This window comes from Cucurbita maxima, unplaced genomic scaffold (assembly GCF_002738345.1).
Source record: "Cucurbita maxima cultivar Rimu unplaced genomic scaffold, Cmax_1.0 Cma_Scf00011, whole genome shotgun sequence".
NCBI lineage: Eukaryota > Viridiplantae > Streptophyta > Magnoliopsida > Cucurbitales > Cucurbitaceae > Cucurbita > Cucurbita maxima.
The window spans coordinates 141250-161727 of record NW_019272027.1 but is presented as its reverse complement, the minus strand read 5'-3'; the positions used below and the strand labels follow the sequence as shown (position 1 = coordinate 161727).

Below are 20478 nucleotides of genomic sequence, written 5' to 3'. Positions count from 1 at the left end.
AAAAAAAAAAAAAAAAAAAAAAAAAAAAAAAAGGTACTCCACAGGAAAGACCATATTATAAAAATGAACACCCACCACTGCCGAGAAGGTTACAATGTTGGGCTTCAAATCTGGTGCTTCGAAGCGAATAAAAGCTCCTTTATTTCCCATCTGCAATGTCATTATGGCAGACCATCGGTACAAATTTTATAGGGAAAAAACATGAAAGAACTTGACTTTGGAAACAGAAAAGAAGAATCAGCACCTAAGCCCTAATGGGAGAAGAATTTAGTCTACTACTACTAAAAGCTGAAGTAATATGCTATTTTTCTTCTAAAACAATTAGTAATGTATGGATAATATTGCACCAACCAAGGAAAAAGAAATTACCTGATCACAATAATTGGGAGCAGAAAATACTGTAATAAGTTTTCCATCATGCTCGATTTCATACCCTTCATCTTTGACTTCATGGGATCGCACAATTAAATCTGTCGAGTTATTGGAAATTCATGTCATCAAAAACTGTTATCATTCTCAACCAAACATAATAGATACATAACTAGAAAACTGCTACCTAAGTTGTTCTCCTCCAAGAATCTTTTTGTGACATCTGCACCAAAGGCCAGACCTACACCACGTTTACTGGGTCCCCTCCCAGGATTAGGTTGTGGATCACTCCATAGGATTTCACACATTAATCCTGTTACACAAAAGTGACAGGAAAACTAAGAAATATTCAATTTAGGAATATAAGAAGAATGATTTTTTATGCTCGAGAAAAACCATACTGACTTTTCAGGCATCTTACTTTGTGCAGACAATATGCATTAGAGTTTAGATGAGCAATAAAAGATTAAATTATGCATCTCACCTTCCTCAGGGGGTTCGCAAAACCGATCTATTGCTCTGATTTCAGAGAGTTTTACCCCATCAACACTAAAAAGACCACCATGAGCCACGAAAACCTTCTCATTTAGAACATAAGCCAAAGGTAAACAGCAAAATACTTCTGCAAATAGTTCCACAAACGTTTCATTCAACTTAGACCGAACTTCACCCTCAAAGCCATAGATCTTGTTCATGCTCTTGCTTTCATGATTTCCTCTGGACAAATGCATAGCTGAAAGTAGACAAATGATATAAAAAGTCATTGGATGAAAGAAAATTCACAGGACACAAGGGAGCAGTTGATGACTAAATAAAACCATAATGATCTGACAAAAAATTGTGATGGTGAAACAGTACAGTGCAAGCACATACAGGAACCTTTTAAGGAGATCAGACAATAACATTTGCAGTTTACATTTAGTAAATCAAGTTAATTGTCGGGTTGAGATCCATAGAGCTTCATAATTAAATTGTTTTTACCTCTTCTGGATGTCGTGAAATTAAGTTCAAACTAACATTCAGCTATAGTACAATCATGAAAAATTACAGCAATCAGAGCTCACAGCTCCAGTTCCTTTCTTTCCAAGATTTTTCTTCCTTGGATATAAAGAACGACTTTCAAAATTGCTATAACCTGCCTTAGTGTCATAGGCTTGTAAAATTTTGCGGGAAGAAGTCCATCTAAGATATACGGTGTAAAAATGTTTGGAGGAAATTCACCTGCTGGAGACATGCACTTGAATGCAAACAACGTGAGAATGACCTCCACAGAAAATGAACCTCTATCCACAAAGTCTCCATTAAAGAGGTATGGATTTTCATCTGATGGAAGCCCATTAAGCTCGAATATATTTAAGAGATCATAGAACTGCAGACATCATAAAAGGTATATTATGTAAGCATGCATACCATCTGCAGTAAAACATAAACAAGAACTACAATAAGGAGATTCAAATAAAGGAAAAATACAACACAGCTGTATTATGAAAAAAGAGACCCCAATATTGTGCAACTCCATTGATGCGCAAGTATAGATTAGGAAAAAAAAAAAAGGCAAGCAAAACTTTCGATGATCTAATTCCTTTTATCACTAAACTGTTCATTTCTGAATATGACTAGTATATTTAATGGCTCCACACATGTTCACCACCACTAAGACAGGTGATATCATAAGTACGTATATTAACTCAAAAGAAACCTTACCTGACCATGTACATCACCACAAACAGTTAAATGCCTGCCCTCTGGGATGTTAACATCTACAAGTGATGGAAGGGCACGCAAGATTTCTCTGACTTGTAATACAATTTGGAATGCATATCTACAAAATCAATAGCAATATTAAAAGGCATATTCATGCCACCGATTAATGACGTCAATCATTGCACCTACCTCTTGTGCAAGCTTTTCTGGTTTTTAAAATCTTCAATCATTTTCTTCACGAAATCCAGTGTTACAACATCTCCTTCTATCTTTGCACCAGTATACTGTGGCTCAACATCTACAATTAAAGCATAAACGAGCCTTACATCGTCACAAAGCAATTAATTTTTTGTAAAAAAAACACAAAAAGTCATAGAACAAGAAAAATGTAATTTAACATAATTATTTTAAATCAATAAGCAGAAGACTAAGAACAAAGAAAAAGGAAATTTTAGATGATCTCTTAATATCTATAACATTTGACCTACCACTGGGTCTTGCTAAAATTGAAGAGAATGGACTAGAGATTTACTTCTATTGTTAATCTTTAACAGAAGTTTAAAAGTTGATTAAATGGATAAAATGATAAAATGAGCCATTTCCTAAAATATGTGAGTGGATTCTTGGGGGGCTGGGGACCTAGTTGCATAAGCTGCAAGGTGAGAACATTTCACGTAAGAGAAATTACCGATTGCATGAAAATCAATGGAATCAGCCACTGAACGCCTCTGAGCTTCTGGTACTGCTATGGCTTCTTCAAACTTAAGCTTCATGACTGCTTTTTCACATTCCTTCAATTTCTTAGCAGCATCACGATCATTGGGACAGATCTTCTTGAGCTGGGCAACACAAAACAAATATGATCGAACGGTTATATATATCAAATATTATATAAGTTGAAACTTGGAATTAAATTTGGGACGCCAGAGAGAAAGCAACAAAAACAGTTTAACCCTCTCCACCTCCTTAGTTTCCCAACAGCCACCAGTCCCACCATATTGAAAAAGAGAGAGATCAACAAATAACTTTTCAGAATAATGACTAAAACAGGTCAGACAGCAATAAAAACTCCAACTGAAATTTCTGCTGATTAAAAGGGAAAAGACAGACAATGAGAATAGCAATGCAATACAACTTGTATTCAGCTGTTAAAAGCCAATAAGGGCCAATCGCAGCTTCCACCAATGACATGAGCCAAGGCTTCAAAACGAAGTGGCCCTTTGAGTACAAGAAAAGATGGTACAACTTGTGTCTTCGTACCTGTTGAAAATCTTTAAGTGCTTCTTTTAGTTTTCCCATAGCAAGAAAAGCAGCACCTCTCCTGTAATAACCCTGTCATACAAGAAAAATTTCAGAACGTGGTGAAAAGGATTGGAAAAGTGCATAAATGTGATATAATCTGGCTAAATGTTGAGATTACTTTTGAATATTTAGGGTCAATTTCTATAGCCTTCGATGCATCCTGGATTGCGCTACCATATTCCTCCAATTTAATATGTGCAAATGCACGGTTTGCCCAGTATACAACATTCTGATCATTTAGCTCAATTGCTTGTGTATAAAGATCAATTGCTTGAGCATATTTGTGGGCTGAAATCAAGTAAAAACAGTTCAGTACATAAGGAGCAACTTCCTACGGGTTGCAGACTTTTCTTCAACATAGACAACTGACTAAAATACTTGTAAAGAAACAGACACTTGGTCAGGCAAAACCCAAGTAAACTATGTTGCCCACAGAATGTTCGTGCATTTTTGCAGGCGATACCTTGACATATTCACTAGAGAGGACACCAAAAAAATGTTTTAAGTTCAGCTACCTTCACTTTTTCAGGTACAAATGGTTACCTTTAAATGCTTCATTTGCTTGCGATTTGAGTTCTTCAGCATGAACGGCATCAGTTGTATCAGCTTCCATGACAGGCATAACCCCTACAGAGTAGAGAAAGCCACTATGATTTCTGGGTAAGAATTAATTTTACCATCCCTCTCATATATCTCCATCAACGTGGTCCATCTACTCCATAAAACACGAAAAGCGTAAATTTAATCAAATAATGCAAATGCATGTAGAAAAGATGGGCACCAGGAGAGAGAACAAAGCGTTGTAATTTATATGCAATAAAGTGGCTCCAATGTCTCTACCGTAGTAATTTTGTCCACCAAAGCCATGCAATAAAGCGAAACAAGAAGAGGCAATAACCGCGATTCTAAGGAAAAGCTAAGATTCATAAAAGTACAAGGCGAAAGTGAATCTGGCATTCAAGATGTTTAGAGAGTTTCGGTCCTTCTGACACCCGACGAAAAAGTTAAAAGCAAGGAAAAATATTTATTTTTTATTAAAAAAAAAACTTATCAGCAACGATACCACAGGATTGGTTATCCTAAAGATAATATTGGTAAATGCGAAGCCAAAGAAAATTGTTCAAGCGTCGATCATGCACGAGAGGGGAAAAAATCCCATTACTATTCGTACGTGTAGACAGCCATCTCATGCCTTCGTAGTGTAAACCATAGTAAAGAATCCATTCCTCGCGAAGGGAGCTTCCATGATGGAAGAATCTTCATTAAACTATAAAACAAACAGCGTAGAGGAATCGTAGAAAAGGAAACAAAAAAACAAAAAAAAGAACACATCACAAAACGCTTTGGATTCAGCTATAATATAACAGACCAATGGTCGTTGTAGCACATAAATTGAATCCGATGTTCTCTATCAGATGCCCCACCAAGTAACGCGAGGTAGGGAGTAGCTAGAGTATTGAATGATCGGGTTCGAGAAACATCATTCGATTTCCCGGGAATCAAACAAACACATGAAAGCGAAGTAGCAAAGAGAGTGAATGAAGGAAAGATTTATAGACCTGAGGAGAAATGGTTGATCCAGCCAGGAGGCAGAGAGAGAGTGCGCGGTTTAGGGAGTGGAATGAAGTGAAGTGGAAGAAGGAGAGTGAGGGTGAGACAGCCCTAATTCAGAGAAATTGTGTAATTCATGTCTAAAATTGAAATGATGAGCAGTTGAGAGAAGTACAGAGAAGATTTGTGTTCGCAGCCAACAAACCCCCCAAATTCTGTGGAAATTTGTACAAATACAACAAATCAAAATATTTAGTTCTCGCCTATTCCGATAAGCTCGGACTCAAGTAGAATAGGATCATACAACTTCTAGTGAATCTTTACTTTCCTTCTTCAAGTCAAGTAGTTGGAGAGTGAGAATGAATCGTCGACGTTGAGCTACCATACCATCGGTTTGTCAGGTGTAAATTTGGGGTAGATAATACAATGATTAGAATTTAGAAGGCATCAAGTATGCAATCTACTAAATTGACGACGACCAATTTGGGCTTCACAAATCGGCCCACTGGGCTGAGTCTCAAATTCAAACATTCACTGCGAGAATGTGGATGCGATTAGTTTAATAAACAAATAAAAAAATATTTATATTAAATATAATATTTGATGGGCATCATCAATGGATCCTTAAAAAAGTGAAAATGTCGGAATCTTAGTTTTCGAGATCTTACCGATACCTAAGTTGAAGCGAATCTTAAGATGAATTAAATATTATTTACTTTTCCTTTTCTTTTTGTTATTATATTAACAATATTTTAGACGCGTACAGAGCTGAAGAGTTTGTGGTTGGATGTTCAAATTTGAGAGTTAATGATCCCGACCATCTCTCACAGTATGATGAAATTACTAAATTGTCCGTGTTTTAGCCTGTTTTATCTTTACTCGTATATTTTTTACTAGAGTTTCTAAAAGGTCATCTAAAAACTGGATGATGCGGCGGGAGAAGGAAATGGAGTGTGCGACAGCAGCAGCAGCAGCAGCAGCAGCAGAATCTTTGTTCTAAAATGGCGACTGGACCATTTGTTATTTTTTTTTGCTTTCTTTCCAAAAGAAGACAAAAGTTCAGGGAGTAATGGGTTTGGTGGTAACACTGTTTTGTAGGCGTAGGCTTCCCCTCTCATATGTCGCTGTCTGTCATAAACTTCAGGGAAAACCAGAGATCCATTCTTTCTATTTCTTTCGTTAATAATGTTTGAAAATAAACTCTCTCTTTCTCTTCACCCTTTTCCGGAAATTCATCATCCATTTCTCACCCTTTTCCAAATCAAAGCCCAACCCTTTCCACAAATTTCAATCTTCTCACTTGGGTCTCTCCCCGTTTCACATTTGGATGTGTAAATCATGGCCTTTCCGCCCACTGCTTTCTCCATTCGGTAAGTTCCTCCCGTCTTAACTGCTGTGTAATGCATCACTGTTCCAGTTTTGAAATGGGTTTGTTTTGTTTTTGATTCTTAGAGAGTATGCTCTGAAAATGAGAGGGAAGGATTTGACGAGACGAAGTTGGCCGTTTAGTGAGAAGGTGAAGGAAGAAGTGGCTGAAGCTCTGCTGCCACCAATTTCCGTCGCGAAATTCCGTTGGTGGTCTCAAGAGCTGCAGATTCTGAAATCGAATAAAGTAGTAGAGGATAGTAAAGTGGACAAAATTTGTCCTGTTTGTGGAGTTTTTGTTACAGCTACGGTGAACGCAATGAGCGCACATATTGATGGTTGTTTAGCTCCAACAACCAAGGAAAAAAGAAAAAACAAAGCAGGCGGAGGAGGAGCAGCAGCGTTTTTGAAGGCAAAATCAAGACCCCCCAAAAAGCGATCAATAGCCGAGATTTTCGCAGTGGCTCCGCCAGTAGAAACAATGACTATGATTCATGATTGTGAGGGAGAAAAAGTGAGTGGGAAACAAAGAAATGGAGACAAGATCAAAGCCACATCGTTGGCTACGACTCTTGTCTCCGCTATGAAGACAATGAAGGCCAACAACAACAACAACAACAAAAACAAGGTATGTGATTCTGTTTTCTGGGTTTAATTCAAACGGTGTGAGGGGGAAAACTGTAGATTTTAATAGGCTCTATTTTCTCTCTCTGCTTATAATTACTGCTGGAAAAAGCTGGTGAAAGAGACTGCGTTAGGTTGGAGAGTAAAAGAAAGAGAAAAAAGGGTGACTACAAGACGAGTTTGAATAGTTTGTGAAGGGTTTATGTGAGGTTATTATGGGTGTATGTCTGCGTGGGTTTTACTATCATCTCCATTTGAGGTGCTTAGTTTTTGACAACTTTTTGACCAATTTTTCTATGACCATTTCAACTTTCAACCCATTATCACATGGGAATCACTTCATAAGATAAGCTATTTTGTGAAGCTTTCTGATGATTTGTTTAAGGAAACTGAGCTGATGATTTGTTTAAGGAAACTGAGCTGATGATTTGTTCAAGGAAACTGAGATGATGATTTGTTGAAGGAAACTGAGGGCCACATAATGGAATGCTGTGGATAAGAGAGTTGAGAAGACAATGTTTAAGAATAGAGCATTTCATTATTTGCTGTTCATTAAGGGCCCTCCTCAGATTCCTCACTACTCCTTTTCTGCACAATATTCTTTTATATCACATCACCCAATAGGATTAAAATTTTATGTGCTCAAGATACTATAAGTTTGAGCTGCCCAAACCCACTGCTTTGATGCGTTCCTTTTGTGTAAGAAACAGAGGCATATATATATATATATATATATATATATTTATGTTTTGACTGTTCACTTTTGAGAGCCTAACTTGATGAAATACCACAGAAAAAGCTTATAATCTTTATATTTACTTCTGCAATCATTTTCACTTGGACATAGGAGTTTGGTCATGAGCAACTTTGCAAGAAGGGCCACAGAAATCACAAGGGTGTTTTGGTCTGTTGTAAGAAACCTTGTTTTAAACGACTGTCGAGACAAAAAATGCAAAAGCCAGTTAAAAAGTCCAATGTAGTTGCCAAGCAACAGAGGGCAGTGCCTCCAATTAGGAGCATTTTGAAGCACAGTGTAACAAATTCTTCATCCACCAACTTCAAATGCAGTGATCAAGTGATTAATAATGGCAGTCGAAAATCCGATCGGCGCGTTAGCTTCTCGGATAAGAAGGATGTTCTTGGTCCAAGCACTACCTGTGTACAAACTGGTGGCAGTCCATTTCAAGACTCAGAGGGAAACACTAATTCAGGGGAAAGTAATACAGGAGTTGATTCGATGGAGGTTGGCATAAACAACGATAGATCTCATCCTTGTTGGGACGGTGTGAACCATTCGGCTGAGAAGTCAATATCGGTAAATCGGGTTATTCCTCATGAAAATAGTTTGCATTTGTTTGATCATCCTCAGAAGCTGCCATCAGTACATTCTGCCATTCCTTCTCTATTAGCTGCACAAGAAGAAAGGCAATATGGGCATGATGCGCATTCTTTCTGTGGAAAATCAGTTGACTATTTGATAACTCCTATGAATGGAGTAGCTGCCTTAAGTGAAAATGCAGCTGGCAGATTTCTTAACTTGGCTGAATCTTCTGCTAAGGACACTCGATCCAGCCTTCCAAACTGGGAGCAAAGTATGGTCGCCTACAAAGAGAAGGGTGTGAATGATGGATTCTTCTGCCTGCCATTGAACTCAAAGGGTGAGCTGATACAACTAAATTCAGGTTTGATTAATGGGTTTGATCAAATGAATGATACCAGTAACACTATGGTGTGTTCTAGCAGGATACCGGGATGCGGTCTCGTCCTGCCAAGAAGCGCCCGGGATTGTTTCATAGATAATCAAAAACTCCTTGTGGACACTGAACTTACAGGAAACCAGTTGAGTTTATTTCCATTGCATAGTAATATGCAAGAAAATCAAAGATACTTGTCAGCTGGATTCGATGTCACTGAGACTGGAATTTCAAGAACAGCTGATATTAGACTGCAAAATTCAGAAAGGGGAACAGAATGTGGAAGGTTTTTTCACTCAAACTTGATGGATCCTCCATTTAATCCTGAAAATTCAAGTAGCTTGTTGCCGAATCCCGCTCGACAAACGATGCGGTTGATGGGAAAAGATGTAGCCGTTGGTGGAAATGGGAAAAAAGTTGTAGAACCTGAGGTCATAAACTTTTGGAAGAACACATCCTTATTTGAGAACTGCCTAACCAATTCTATCCAAGAGAATCCCATGAGAAAAAGAAACTATCTGGAAGATACACTGTTTTATCCTGCAGGCTTTCATAGCAATCAAGTGGCACAAAGAAGCTTATTGCCAAATGCTCCACAAGGTAGGTACCCCCATCCCCGTGTCGATCGAAAAAACAGTATAATGTATCACAGATCCGACTCTGTCATCAACTTAAACGAAAGGTTCAACAACATCCATAGCTTTTCACCTTTGCCGACCGATCAAGCCTTCAATATGGCACTGAACTTTGAAGCACCCTTTTTTTCTGGTTCTCAAGCAGTAAGGCTTAGTGCACAGCCATCAACATTTTCTACTTCTTTTGAACTTGGTTTCAATCAGAACAATCTACATCCAGCAGAATTAGGAAACATCAACTTCCCTTTCTTGCAGCCAGCTGATGAAAGTCATGTCCAGCATCCTAGGTTTCACAGCTCTAAGAGCCTTCCCCCATGGATGTTACACGGTCACAAACGGGAAGACGTGCCGACCGCAAGCTCTAAACTCGCTGACATAAACGGATACTATTATCCATTCATTGCTTCTGGTGCTGATGTTCGCATTAGTCCTTCTGCTCATCAGCTGAATGAGGCTGGATATCCTCGCAGTACAACGCCATCTCACTTACAGATGAAGAATATACCTGTTTCAACATCTTTTCATCAACCAATATCTATTTCTCCTCGAGTTCACTCACCGTCCATTAGAACGAGCTATGAAGACAGATTGAAGTTCAACACTTTGAGTGTCAAGGACTCTGATCTTTCAAGTAGAAAGCAACCTGCTGGAGAGCTGGTTGATTCAAGGAAGTGTCGAATGGTATCGAGTTTAGAAATGAACAATGCCGGGGTTCTGCCACGGTGGACACAACGCAAACTCATTGATGATGTGCAATCTAACCCAAGGACGGCGGCGAAAATCATTGCTAACTGGGACAAAGCTGTTAATTCAGCAGGAAATATGTCAAATATGAGTCAAACTGATGGAATAGTGAACGAAGCTCCTAAAGGTGAATGTATGGCAAGAAGAGGCCCCATTAAGTTAACAGCAGGAGCAAAACACATACTGAAACCAAGTCAGAGAATGGATTTAGAGTATAATAAGCCTACCTATTCAACAGTTCCTTCTGCTGGCTTAGCTCAGTGTGTAAGCTTGGTAGAATCTCAGAAGAAGTCAACAAAAGTATACAGTTTTTGAAGTAAGCATTGTAGTTTGTCTTGTAATTATTTGCTAAATCTAATTCTAATCTACTTTTGGCTGATATTAGAAAATGATATTATCTGCATGACAGGAAGAAACCTCTTCTTATCCTTATAACCTCTGACACAACAGTTATTGTCGACCCATCGTAGTCACCAAGCGAATGCCAGTTTTTTCGGTACGTGAATGTATTCGTGATAACATGATGCTCAGGTAGGTTTTGGTCTTGGTTTCTTATGGTAAGTTTTAGATCAAGTCTCTTTACAAGGTGCAGCCGCTCAAGCCCATCCACTTTAGTTCGTTACGTATCATCGTCAATCTCACGGTTTTTAAAATGCATATGCTAGAAAGAGATTTCCATACCCTTAAAAGATATGTTCGTCGGTTGAGCTCATTCGTTACCAAAATAATTGAAACCATTATGTTTAACTGGTTATAGTTTATATGAACTATGAAAATGAGAAAAAGATTAGAGAGATTGATATGTCTACTAAAACAAATTTTGATCCAACAAAGGGGAAGGGGTTAATGTTTGGATATTTATTTCTTACGATCATGTAATTAGGAAACATATGTTACAAAGCATTATAAAAGAAATATTTTGAACAGTTGTACGAGTATCATGATGCATATACATTGGCATGCTTCTTAGTATTCATGCTCCTCTTCATATTTCCTTGTGGTAGTTTGTGTTAGTTGCCTGCAAAATTTGTTGAATGATGATTGTAAGTCCGAATGATGAGAGAGAGAGATGAAGAAAAAGAAAGAGTATGAACAATATTTTATGTACCTAAACCAATTTTGACAATCTGTTCTAGAGAATCAGCTCCCTTCTTTTCAATGTAATCATCCACCAACTTCCATGCACGAAAGATTTTCTTCTGCTCGTCCTCCTCATCACCTTCTTCCTCCTCCTCCTTTTTCTTTTTCTTTTCCTTCTCCTCTTCTTTGTCTTCCCTGTCTTCCTTCTCCTTCACGAGATCGGATTCTGGTTTCTCCTCGCGTTCGATCGTCATGAACTTCATCGCGATATTCTCATAAACATAAGCTGCACCCTTGAAACTAGGCAGCATCAGCCACAAGCAAACCACCATCTTTATGTAAGCCCAAATCGGAATCCTACAAAATTGTCGTTGAATATTAGATGGAACACAATTTGTATTGGTAGGAAATACAAAGTGGTTGAAGTCACATACGACACGCACCACGATATGATGGTGGAAAAATAAAGTTCGATCATGGTCAGAAAAGAAAGCAAAAGCCAATATGTGAGCCATTGCTGCTGCTGATCTCGCAATGAAGCTTTCTCTATTGCCCTCTTCGTTTCATACCTGTTTCTCTTCCAGTGTCAGCTCAAAAACTGCTTCAACTTGTAAGCGGACAGATATATATATATATATATATATATGTATACACACACACAGACTTACAGTGGATAGAGAAGAACAGTGGCAAATCTGCAGGGGAAGAAGGAAAAATAATAATCAATGTTTTTGAAAAAATTCGAAAAAAGAAAAAGAAAAACAAAGAAATTGGGTACCCGATTGCTGCATGCAACAAGTTAAAGGCGGCTCTTCCCAGAAAACCCATTTCGAATATGAAGGTTTAATAAGGAAACTCAAAAGAAAACCAAGGATGGATTGAAAGAAGGGGTAATATATATATATATATATATTTATGTTTATGTTTATTGAAAGCAAGGAAAGAATATCTGTCAATTTTGTTTTTGTCCTAGGAAAAGTTCTCCCATGTTTCTTCTTCTTCTTCTTCTTCATTCTGTCTTTCAACGACAAGACATTGAAATTGGAAGAGGGGAGGGAATCAAAGTTAACACATTTTATCTAACCCTATTCCCCTTTTCCACGCAACTCTGATTTTGGATTATTTTTTTTCCTTATAAATAAATAATAAAAAAAGAAAACACAAATATTTGTGGGCATACTTGTAATTTCATCCGATAATGCTTTCCTCACTCTCTCCTCCGTTGCGCGCCTTCTCTCTTCGCTTCACAATCAAAAATCAATCGCTCCCCTTCTCCATGTTTTGCCGTACACACCGCCACTTTTCCCTCTCTTTCTCCTCACTCTCCCCTTTTCTCGCCTGACCGCCCTTCCCTCTCCGTCGCCGGAAAGCTCTGTCCAGTCCAGTCCACTTCAGCCTCTCCCTTCACTGTATGCTCCCGAACCTTCTTCTCTATTTTCCCTCCTTCCGTTTATGCTCCTTAGAGTTCATATTTTTTTGTTTTTTTAAATAAAATAATTGATGGAGCGGAACCCTAACTTTAGCTCCGGGTCCGACTCGGGGTATTTTCCATTGCGTCTATATCTATCCGAGATCCACCGGTCAGTTTTTGGTATATTCGGGTCGGATACGTTGTGGGTCTCGGCGGTAATACCGATCCGGTGACCCTCTTTTGTGACTCTTCTTTTCTCATAAAATTCACTTCAATGAAGGCCCGACCCGCTTCTACTGGGGTTTATTTACCACTTCTGGGTCTTCTTCGGACCCGATGAGTGACCATGGAATCAAAATCCATACGACGTCTCCTTCTTATATCGTATTCGCTTTCTTCAAATTAGTTTCATGAAACTTGTAATAATTCATAGATAGGTTGTCAGATGAACAATTTTTTTTTTTTTTTTTTTTTTTTTTTGGGTTTGTCCAGTCATGTTTTGCATGTTGAGTTGGATCATGGTCTGTGTTGGCTACTGTTGTCTCTGTGAATGTTCACCAGTTTCCTCTTCTTTGAAAGATGTGACTTGCTATTGCTTTACTTTTTAGCCTATGGACAGTGGGATTTCGTTCTTCTTGTTCAAGCTCTTGTGTATTGGCATGGAAAAGATAAGTTTGTTAAAGAATGTGACCAGTAAATATTCTCCATATATCACTCTCACGATTTTAAAACGCGTCTATTAATGATTTTTCGTTACTGGTCTCCTCTCTGTAAGTTTCTTGGTCCAGTAATCTCTTTACCTTTTTTACTCAAAAGTTGGGAGGCTGTAGATATTTACGAGTGCATCCTATGTTTTATGGTGGTTGACTTGGAACATGAACATGCTTGTTTTTTCAGTTAGTCAAGGTTGAAACAAATTTTGGTCTTCCTTTCCGAATCTTTTTAATCAGAATTTATTGTGTGGTTTTCATATGCAGCTTTTGTTGGAAAGACAGGGTGATGTAATGGATATGTCGGAGGCAGTTATAGTAAAATCTAGCAGATTGAAATCCGTTGTGTGGAACGATTTTGATAGAATAAAAAAGGGTGACACCTTTGTTGCTGTCTGTAGGCATTGTAAGAAGAAACTCAGTGGATCGAGTACCAGTGGGACTTCTCATTTGAGGAATCACTTAATTAGGTGTCAGAGAAGATCTAATCAGTTTATTTCTTCATCCAGGGAAAAGAAAAAGGAAGCAACTCTGGCTATTACTAACTATGTTGATCCGGGGCAGAAGAAGGATGATGTACTCAATCTTGTCAATATTGGATTTAATCCAGAGAAGTTGAAAGAGGAAACAAGTAATACTCTGAGTTACAATTTTGATCAGCGACGAAGTTGCTTTGATCTCGCACGTATGATCATCTTGCACGGTTATCCATTGGCCATGGTTGAGCATGTTGGGTTCAGAGTATTTGTTAAAAATCTGCATCCCTTGTTCGAACTTGTAACATGCAATAAAGTTGAAACTGATTGTTTGGAGATATATGCCAAAGAGAAACAAAAAGTGAATGAGTTATTGGATAAATTGCCTGGTAAAGTTAGTCTCAGCGCTGATATGTGGACTGCCTCAGATCATCAGGAATCGGCATACCTGTGTCTTACAGCCCACTATATTGATGAGTCCTGGCAGTTAAATAAGAAGGTTTTGAACTTTATGTTTGTTGATCCTTCTCACACTGAAGATTTGCATTCAGAGACCATCATGACATGTCTTATGGATTGGGATATCGATCGGAAGTTATTTTCAATGACATTTGATTGTTCCTCTACCAGTGACTATATATCATTACGAATCAGAGACAGACTATCACAGAACAGGTTCCTGTATTGTAATGGTCAATTATTTGATGTCAGCTGTGCGGTAGATCTTCTCAATTTGATGGCTCAAGATGCTTTGGAAGCATTGTGCAGTATTCTCCCTAAAATTCGTGATAGTATTCAATACATTAAACAGTCTCGAGAAGTGCAAGCTAAGTTCAATGATATGGCCGAACAAGGTAAAGTTCAGAGCCAAAAAGTTGTATCTCTGGACAATCCAGCTCAGTGGAACTCGACTTATGCGATGCTTGGAGCGGCTATGGAATATCGAGAAGCATTTTCCCGTTTGCAGGAAAGTGAGGTTGGCTACACAGCATGCCCAACTGAAGAAGAGTGGTCTAGGACTTGTACAATCACTGGGTTTCTGAAGTTCTTTTTTGAAGTAACTAATGTTTTAACGAAGAGCAATTTTCCAACTGCAAATATATTTTTCCCCGAGCTCTGTGATGTGCACTTGCAGTTGATGGAATGGTTCAAGAATTCAGATGATTATATCAAGGCCTTGGCATTCAAGATGCGCACCAAGTTTGAAGAATATTGGGATAAGTGTGGATTGGCTCTAGCGGTTTCTGCCATTTTAGATCCTCGATTCAAAATGAAACTAGTAGAGTATTACTATCCACAGATATATGGGGTTGTTGCTCTACAGAGGATTGATGATGTTATGAACTGCGTGAAGGCGCTTTACAATGAACATATGATCTGCTCGCCATTAGCTTCAATGGATGAAGGTCTTGCCTGGCAAGTTGGGAGTAGTTCTGGGAAGGATGGAAGGGATAGATTGATGGGGTTTGACAAATTTCTGCATGAAGCCTCGGAGAGTGAAGGCAGTAAGTCAGATTTGGAGAAGTACCTTGAGGAGCCTTTGTTTCCTCGTAATGCCGATTTCAATGTGTTGAACTGGTGGAAAGTTCACAGTCCTAGATATCCAATTTTGTCCATAATGGCTCGTAATGTGTTGGGGATTCCGATGTCAAAGGTTGCATCAGATTGTGCATTCAGGACTGGAAGAAGAGTGGTTGATCGAGAGTGGAGTTCATTGAAACCAGCTACGATTGAAGCATTGGTATGTTCACAGGATTGGATACGGAGTGAACTGGAGAGCTAATTCTTCCCTCACTTAACAACTCTGTCAATATTTATTCATTTTTGTCAATCTTTGTACTTCACTTGTGGCCATGGCCCATATGTGATTATGTGGGGTTTTTTTTCCCTAAAATTTTAAGCTAATCGTTAAGGACAGATTAGTCCCAAGTTTTATTAATTTGATAGCCTAATCCAAAATTCTTCAAGTTTGAACGGTAATCAAGCTTGTGATGAGCCTGTTGCAGACATGGGATAAAATTGTTGTTTGGTGTTGAATCACGTTTATTTCGTGGATGAACGGATTGGCCGAATCCTTAAACGTCACCATCTTCATTTCGTTCCATGTTCCTAAACGATTAAAACCATTCACGTGAAAGAAGCTATTTTTTTAAATGTATTTTCATTAACGTCTTGTTTTATTTAATATCTAGTAAGGCCACTGGGTTGAGTGATCAGCATGTTGTGTTTATGGAAAGCCGATATAGAATGGAGTGGAGAGGAGTTTATGGAAAGCCGAGATAGACGGGAATTTCTTAGCAGTAGGAAATAATATAATACGTAGTAAGGTAGGACACTGAGGAAACGGAAAATAGTTATACTTCAGGTGGTGAATTTATTGTTATTCTGGTTCAGATTCTAGGCTTGAATCTGCCCTCGTTGGCCATCTGGAAAACCCGGGCCTGAGCTGCTGCTGCTTTGTTTGAGCTTAGTGCCGATACAAAACTTTGACGAACTTCATCTGTTGTGAAGGGGTACCTGTTGTTGACCATGGAGTTCAGGAAAGCCGCAGCTCCTTCTCGGTACAGGGATCCTAGGCCATCAGTTCGTGTGTTTGAGAGTGCTTGTGGCAAGCTGAGAGTTGCTCCAAAGCCTGGAGAGCCTGTTATGCCAAAAACACTGCCCATTGTTCCCCACCACCCCAACAATCCCCATATTGCTCCTGGGTGCGTACTCCAATAGCTTAAAATACACCAACATTGTAGTTTGTCAGGGATTGTAATATGCCAGTATAGGGGGAATTGAAAAAAGTATTGTTACTTACTTGCATGTGCCAGTAAAGGGGGTATTGGGATCAGGAACAAAGGGAGGTGCTGATGTGGTTGGTGGGGTTCCATAGAATGGTGTACCAGATGTTGGAGGGTTGTAGTATCCATTACCACCTGAAGGAGGAGTTGATGGGTTAGGATCATAAGATGGAGGGCTGTCGTATCCACTACCGCCTGATGGAGGTGTGGATGGAGTTGATGGAGTAGGATCGTAAGTTGGAGGGCTGTAGTATCCACCACCACCTGAAGGAGTCGATGGGGTTGGAGTGGGATCATACGTTGGAGGGCTATTGTATCCACCATCTGAAGGAGTTGACGGAGTTGGTGTAGATGGGGTTGAAGGAGTTGTGGGATCATCAGTTGGAGGGCTATAGTATCCACCACCTGAAGGAGTTGACGGAGTTGGAGTAGATGGAGTTGACGGAGTTGGAGTAGATGGAGTTGACGGAGTTGGAGTAGATGGAGTAGACGGAGTTGGAGTGGGATCATAGGTTGGAGGGCTATAGTACCCACCACCACCTGAAGGAGCTGACGGAGTTGGAGTAGATGGAGTTGACGGAGTTGGAGTAGACGGAGTTGGAGTGGGATCATAGGTTGGAGGGCTATAGTACCCACCACCACCTGAAGGAGCTGACGGAGTTGGAGTAGATGGAGTTGACGGAGTTGGAGTAGATGGAGTAGACGGAGTTGGAGTAGATGGAGTAGACGGAGTTGGAGTGGGATCATAGGTTGGAGGGCTATAGTACCCACCACCACCTGAAGGAGCTGACGGAGTTGGAGTAGATGGAGTTGATGGGGTTGGAGTAGATGGAGTTGATGGAGTTGAAGGAGTTGGAGTGGGATCATAAGTTGGAGGGCTGTAGTATCCACCACCTGAAGGAGCTGACGGAGTTGGAGTTGATGGGGTCGAACCACCACCATCAGACGGAGGGCTTGATGGAGTTGATGGGGTTGGAGTGGGATCATGAGAGGGCGGGCTGTAATACCCACCACCATCTGAAGGAGGAGTGGATGGAATAGATGGTGTTGGATTATGTTTAGGAGACTTGTGGTGTCCACCACCACCGGAAGGAGGTTTTGATGGAGTAGGAGTGTGTGGTGGGTTTCCACAGTTCCCGGGTTTTGGGCTGCGTTTTTTACCACCATGTCCATGAGAGGGTGGTTTTCCTCCATGGCTTCCTCCCGAGCCATCAGGTGGTGGTGTAGTTCCATAAGGTGGACTCCCTGGTGAAGAACCTACAAACAAAGAGGAAAATACAAGGCATGCACTTTGTCACTGATATGAATAGTTGTAGCCACTTGTTTAAAGTCTTCCATCTTACTCAAAACAACAAAACATTTCAGAACCGTGGAATGCAAGGGAATGTGTGTGTGGGTAATAGAGAAACCTGAGGGGGGGCTTCCTGCATGTGGGTCTGGAGTGTAATAAGTCTTCTGATCTTCGTCGCTTGTAGACGTCAAAGGAATGGCCATGTCTCCAGAAACCAACCCAACAAAGAGAGTCCATAGGAGGAGGGAAGCTAGTGTTGTTCCCATTGTCTTCATATCTGTAGTGTTTTACTAAGAAGGGAAAGGAGAGGGATAGAACGTAGATGAAATGTATGAGAAGGCAAAGCAATGCATATAAAAGATGGAGTGAGGTATAGAGTGAAGTAAATACTTGCAGGTGGAAGGTTACGTGGTTAGTTGATACGTTGCAGGTTCATTTATTTGCTTATTTATTTCTTGCATTGTTAGCAATAATGTTTTCATTCTGGAGTCGACAATGCATGGCTTTCTGCCAATTTAGGCCCAGCTACTTCGAACGTTACCATTATTTTTTCTCCCTTCTTATTTTATTACATTTACTTTAACTGTCGCCAATCATATAGCTGGAATCACTTAGTTAGCCGTCGCTTTGAGTTTTTCCTCTCGGGCTTCACCTCAAAGTTTTTAAAACGCATTTGCTAGGGAAGGTTTCCAACTTCCACTCAAGGTTTGTTCGCTAGGGGAGGTTTCCAGCTTCTCCTCAAGGTTCATTTGCTAGGGGAAGTTGGTTCATTTGCTAGGAGGAGATCCCCAACTTCCCTAAGAACTTTTTAAAATGCGTCTATTAGGAGAGGTTTTTACACCATTATAATAATGCTTCGTTCTCCTCTCCAACCAATGTAAGATCTCACAATCCACTCCCTTCAAGGCCTAGCATCCTTGCAACACACCACCTAATGTTTGGCTCTAATATCATTTGCAACCGTCCAAGCCCACCGTTAACAGATATTGTCTTCTTTGGACTTTCTATTTCGGATTTCTCCTCAAGATTTTTAAAATGCGTCTGTCAAGGGAAGGTTTCCACGCATTTATAAAGAACACTTTGTTCTCCTCCCCATCAACGTGGGGTCTAATGAAATTAATGAAGAAGCAGATGATACCATCCACATCCCAAACAAGCTACCCAAACTGTAGCTTTCCTTGGCCTTGTCCTCTGGCCTCCTCAAAGGTACAAACAGTTGGTTAGAACTCAATTTTGCTTCTTTATATATGAACTTTACTGTCGGTCGGCAAAAATACTTGCCCACATTCAGGAAAAGTGAATAAATGAATAGAAGTTTATCAGCAGAGAGGTTCTTAATTTCGATAATGCCGCTTTTAGAGAGTTTAAGATTGTTGTTAGCTGTTGTTTGTTCCTCAGAGAAAACTTTGCCTGTCTTCATTTGGATCGCCCATTCTTCTCCATAATGGTTCAAATCTATTATGAAACAAGAACAGGATTTTGTAGGTATGTAGGGAATCTAAATTAGTCAGAATTATTGTCTTTTGATGGTTCCCTGGGTTGATTGATTACACCTTATAAAGCATAAGTTTCTACCCAGTTGCATTTCCTTTTTCAGTTCTTAATTGCTATCATTTTCCATCAACATGCCAGAGACCAAACAAACATATCCATAGACTGCAATAGCAAGAACCATGAAAATTGAAGATATACTCAACGGGTTTTGTGTCCTTTTGGGTGAATGATCTTTAGTTAGAGAGTAGTGTAGAATTTAACCTTGATACAGGGCTCTATGGTGGCGTGTAGAAGGGGACGTGTCCATTAAAATTTATTACTCCACAGAGATGTAGGTGAGAGTCGCTCGAATATGATAGGAGAGACTTAAAGAATGGCAGACCTTAGTTGTCGTTCTTTATGATTCTGAGAGATCTTAAACCATTTACAATCCTCTATTTGACTTGTTTTTTTGGGCCTACGAGTGAGGAGGAGGGCTATGAGGGTTAATGGTTAATAGCTGTCGATCAGAACTAAGGAAAGATAAAAAAAAATTTGAATACATTTGTGTAAGGAAGAATACAGCTTGAGACTGCATTGTCCATGGAAGCATGGTTAAAGTCTAAGTTATTAACAATAGCAACGACACTTATGTTTGCTTAGCAAGTATGCGTGAGCTAGTATAGCTTAGGACTCACAGATAATGAAAATAAATAAATCAAAATAGAGGGTTGCACCAGTTCTAACCTCATCGAGCAACTCAAGCTCATCCTCTCGCTCAGGTGCCGGCCCGGCTCTCCCTGCTCGATCAACTAAGTTGTGTTGGCAAGGTTGATGGCTGTCAACCAAGCTGTGAATTGAGAAATTTGACATAGTTGTCTGGAGGGAGCTGGTTTTCCAACCTAATTGAGTTGGGCAAAAAAGATGACACAAAGGGTTCGATTCACCTACCTGTTAAGCAAGTGGCGATCAACAATGTTTAAGTGCACCTCGAGTGACCATCAGTCTTGTAGTGTGGTAATAGTAAGTGCACCTTGAGTGACCATGCTTTCTTATTGACTATAGGAAATATCAGTTTACCATCACTAATTAGTTGGCAATAGATGATTGACTAACGTTTGATACGATCACGAGAGCATAGTAGGTCTCTTTATCTTATATTTCATAGGCCTCTTCTCCCATGTGGTTGTGATATTAGGTCATTCTGAGTTTTCCGTCTCACTTGGGACAAATCATTCATGGAAATAGGGTTATCATAAGCTA

General features: G+C 39.6%; 5 protein-coding genes across 13 annotated transcripts in view; 2 read left to right on the top strand and 3 right to left on the bottom strand.

Annotated features, from left to right (window-relative positions):
- Positions 1-5167, bottom strand: part of LOC111486277 (serine/threonine-protein phosphatase 5-like) — a 5909-nt gene extending 742 nt beyond the window's left edge. Inside the window, exons 1-12 of one of the 3 annotated variants that reach the window (XM_023133337.1) lie at positions 4935-5167; positions 3919-4087; positions 3494-3663; positions 3334-3405; positions 2762-2912; positions 2263-2371; positions 2074-2191; positions 1591-1738; positions 854-1102; positions 557-682; positions 370-470; positions 76-150 (exon numbers count right to left, since the gene is read on the bottom strand). In XM_023133337.1, the coding sequence (XP_022989105.1) occupies positions 76-150; positions 370-470; positions 557-682; positions 854-1102; positions 1591-1738; positions 2074-2191; positions 2263-2371; positions 2762-2912; positions 3334-3405; positions 3494-3663; positions 3919-3997 (1398 nt within the window). In that variant the 5' untranslated portion in view covers positions 3998-4087; positions 4935-5167. The other 2 variants (XM_023133338.1, XM_023133339.1) reach the window with 2 other exon arrangements.
- Positions 5168-5878: 711 nt separating this feature from the next.
- On the top strand, positions 5879-10728 carry LOC111486332. 2 transcript variants are annotated; one of them, XM_023133411.1, is made up of 4 exons: positions 5879-6296; positions 6379-6919; positions 7790-9843; positions 9931-10728. In XM_023133411.1, exons 1-4 carry the CDS (start codon positions 6265-6267, stop codon positions 10301-10303), a joined length of 3000 nt encoding a protein of 999 aa, XP_022989179.1. In that variant the 5' UTR covers positions 5879-6264; the 3' UTR covers positions 10304-10728. The 2 variants fall into 2 exon arrangements, with proteins under 2 accessions (XP_022989179.1, XP_022989178.1); XM_023133410.1 differs by having other exon boundaries at positions 7763-9843.
- A 93-nt stretch (positions 10729-10821) lies between these two features.
- LOC111486344 (HVA22-like protein e) lies at positions 10822-11960 on the bottom strand. The gene is made up of 5 exons (XM_023133431.1): positions 11847-11960; positions 11737-11763; positions 11512-11637; positions 11097-11425; positions 10822-11006 (listed from the first exon to the last, which is right to left on the bottom strand). Exons 1-5 carry the CDS (start codon positions 11894-11896, stop codon positions 10999-11001), a joined length of 540 nt encoding a protein of 179 aa, XP_022989199.1. The 5' UTR covers positions 11897-11960; the 3' UTR covers positions 10822-10998.
- A 92-nt stretch (positions 11961-12052) lies between these two features.
- On the top strand, positions 12053-15698 carry LOC111486333 (zinc finger BED domain-containing protein RICESLEEPER 1-like). 4 transcript variants are annotated; one of them, XM_023133412.1, is made up of 3 exons: positions 12053-12477; positions 12972-13213; positions 13457-15684. In XM_023133412.1, the coding sequence occupies exons 2-3, from the start codon at positions 13091-13093 to the stop codon at positions 15446-15448; spliced, it is 2115 nt and encodes a 704-aa protein (XP_022989180.1). In that variant the 5' UTR covers positions 12053-12477; positions 12972-13090; the 3' UTR covers positions 15449-15684. The 4 variants fall into 4 exon arrangements, with proteins under 4 accessions (XP_022989180.1, XP_022989183.1, XP_022989182.1 ...); XM_023133415.1 differs by lacking the exon at positions 12972-13213 and having other exon boundaries at positions 12053-12459; XM_023133414.1 differs by lacking the exon at positions 12972-13213.
- Positions 15699-15928: 230 nt separating this feature from the next.
- Positions 15929-18089, bottom strand: LOC111486335 (protodermal factor 1-like). Of its 3 annotated transcripts, none has more exons than XM_023133421.1 (4): positions 17861-18089; positions 17091-17708; positions 16469-16988; positions 15929-16386 (listed from the first exon to the last, which is right to left on the bottom strand). In XM_023133421.1, the coding sequence occupies exons 1-4, from the start codon at positions 18015-18017 to the stop codon at positions 16056-16058; spliced, it is 1626 nt and encodes a 541-aa protein (XP_022989189.1). In that variant the 5' UTR covers positions 18018-18089; the 3' UTR covers positions 15929-16055. The 3 variants fall into 3 exon arrangements, with proteins under 3 accessions (XP_022989189.1, XP_022989188.1, XP_022989187.1); XM_023133420.1 differs by having other exon boundaries at positions 16469-17345; positions 17385-17708; XM_023133419.1 differs by having other exon boundaries at positions 16469-17708.
- Positions 18090-20478: the final 2389 nt, after the last annotated feature.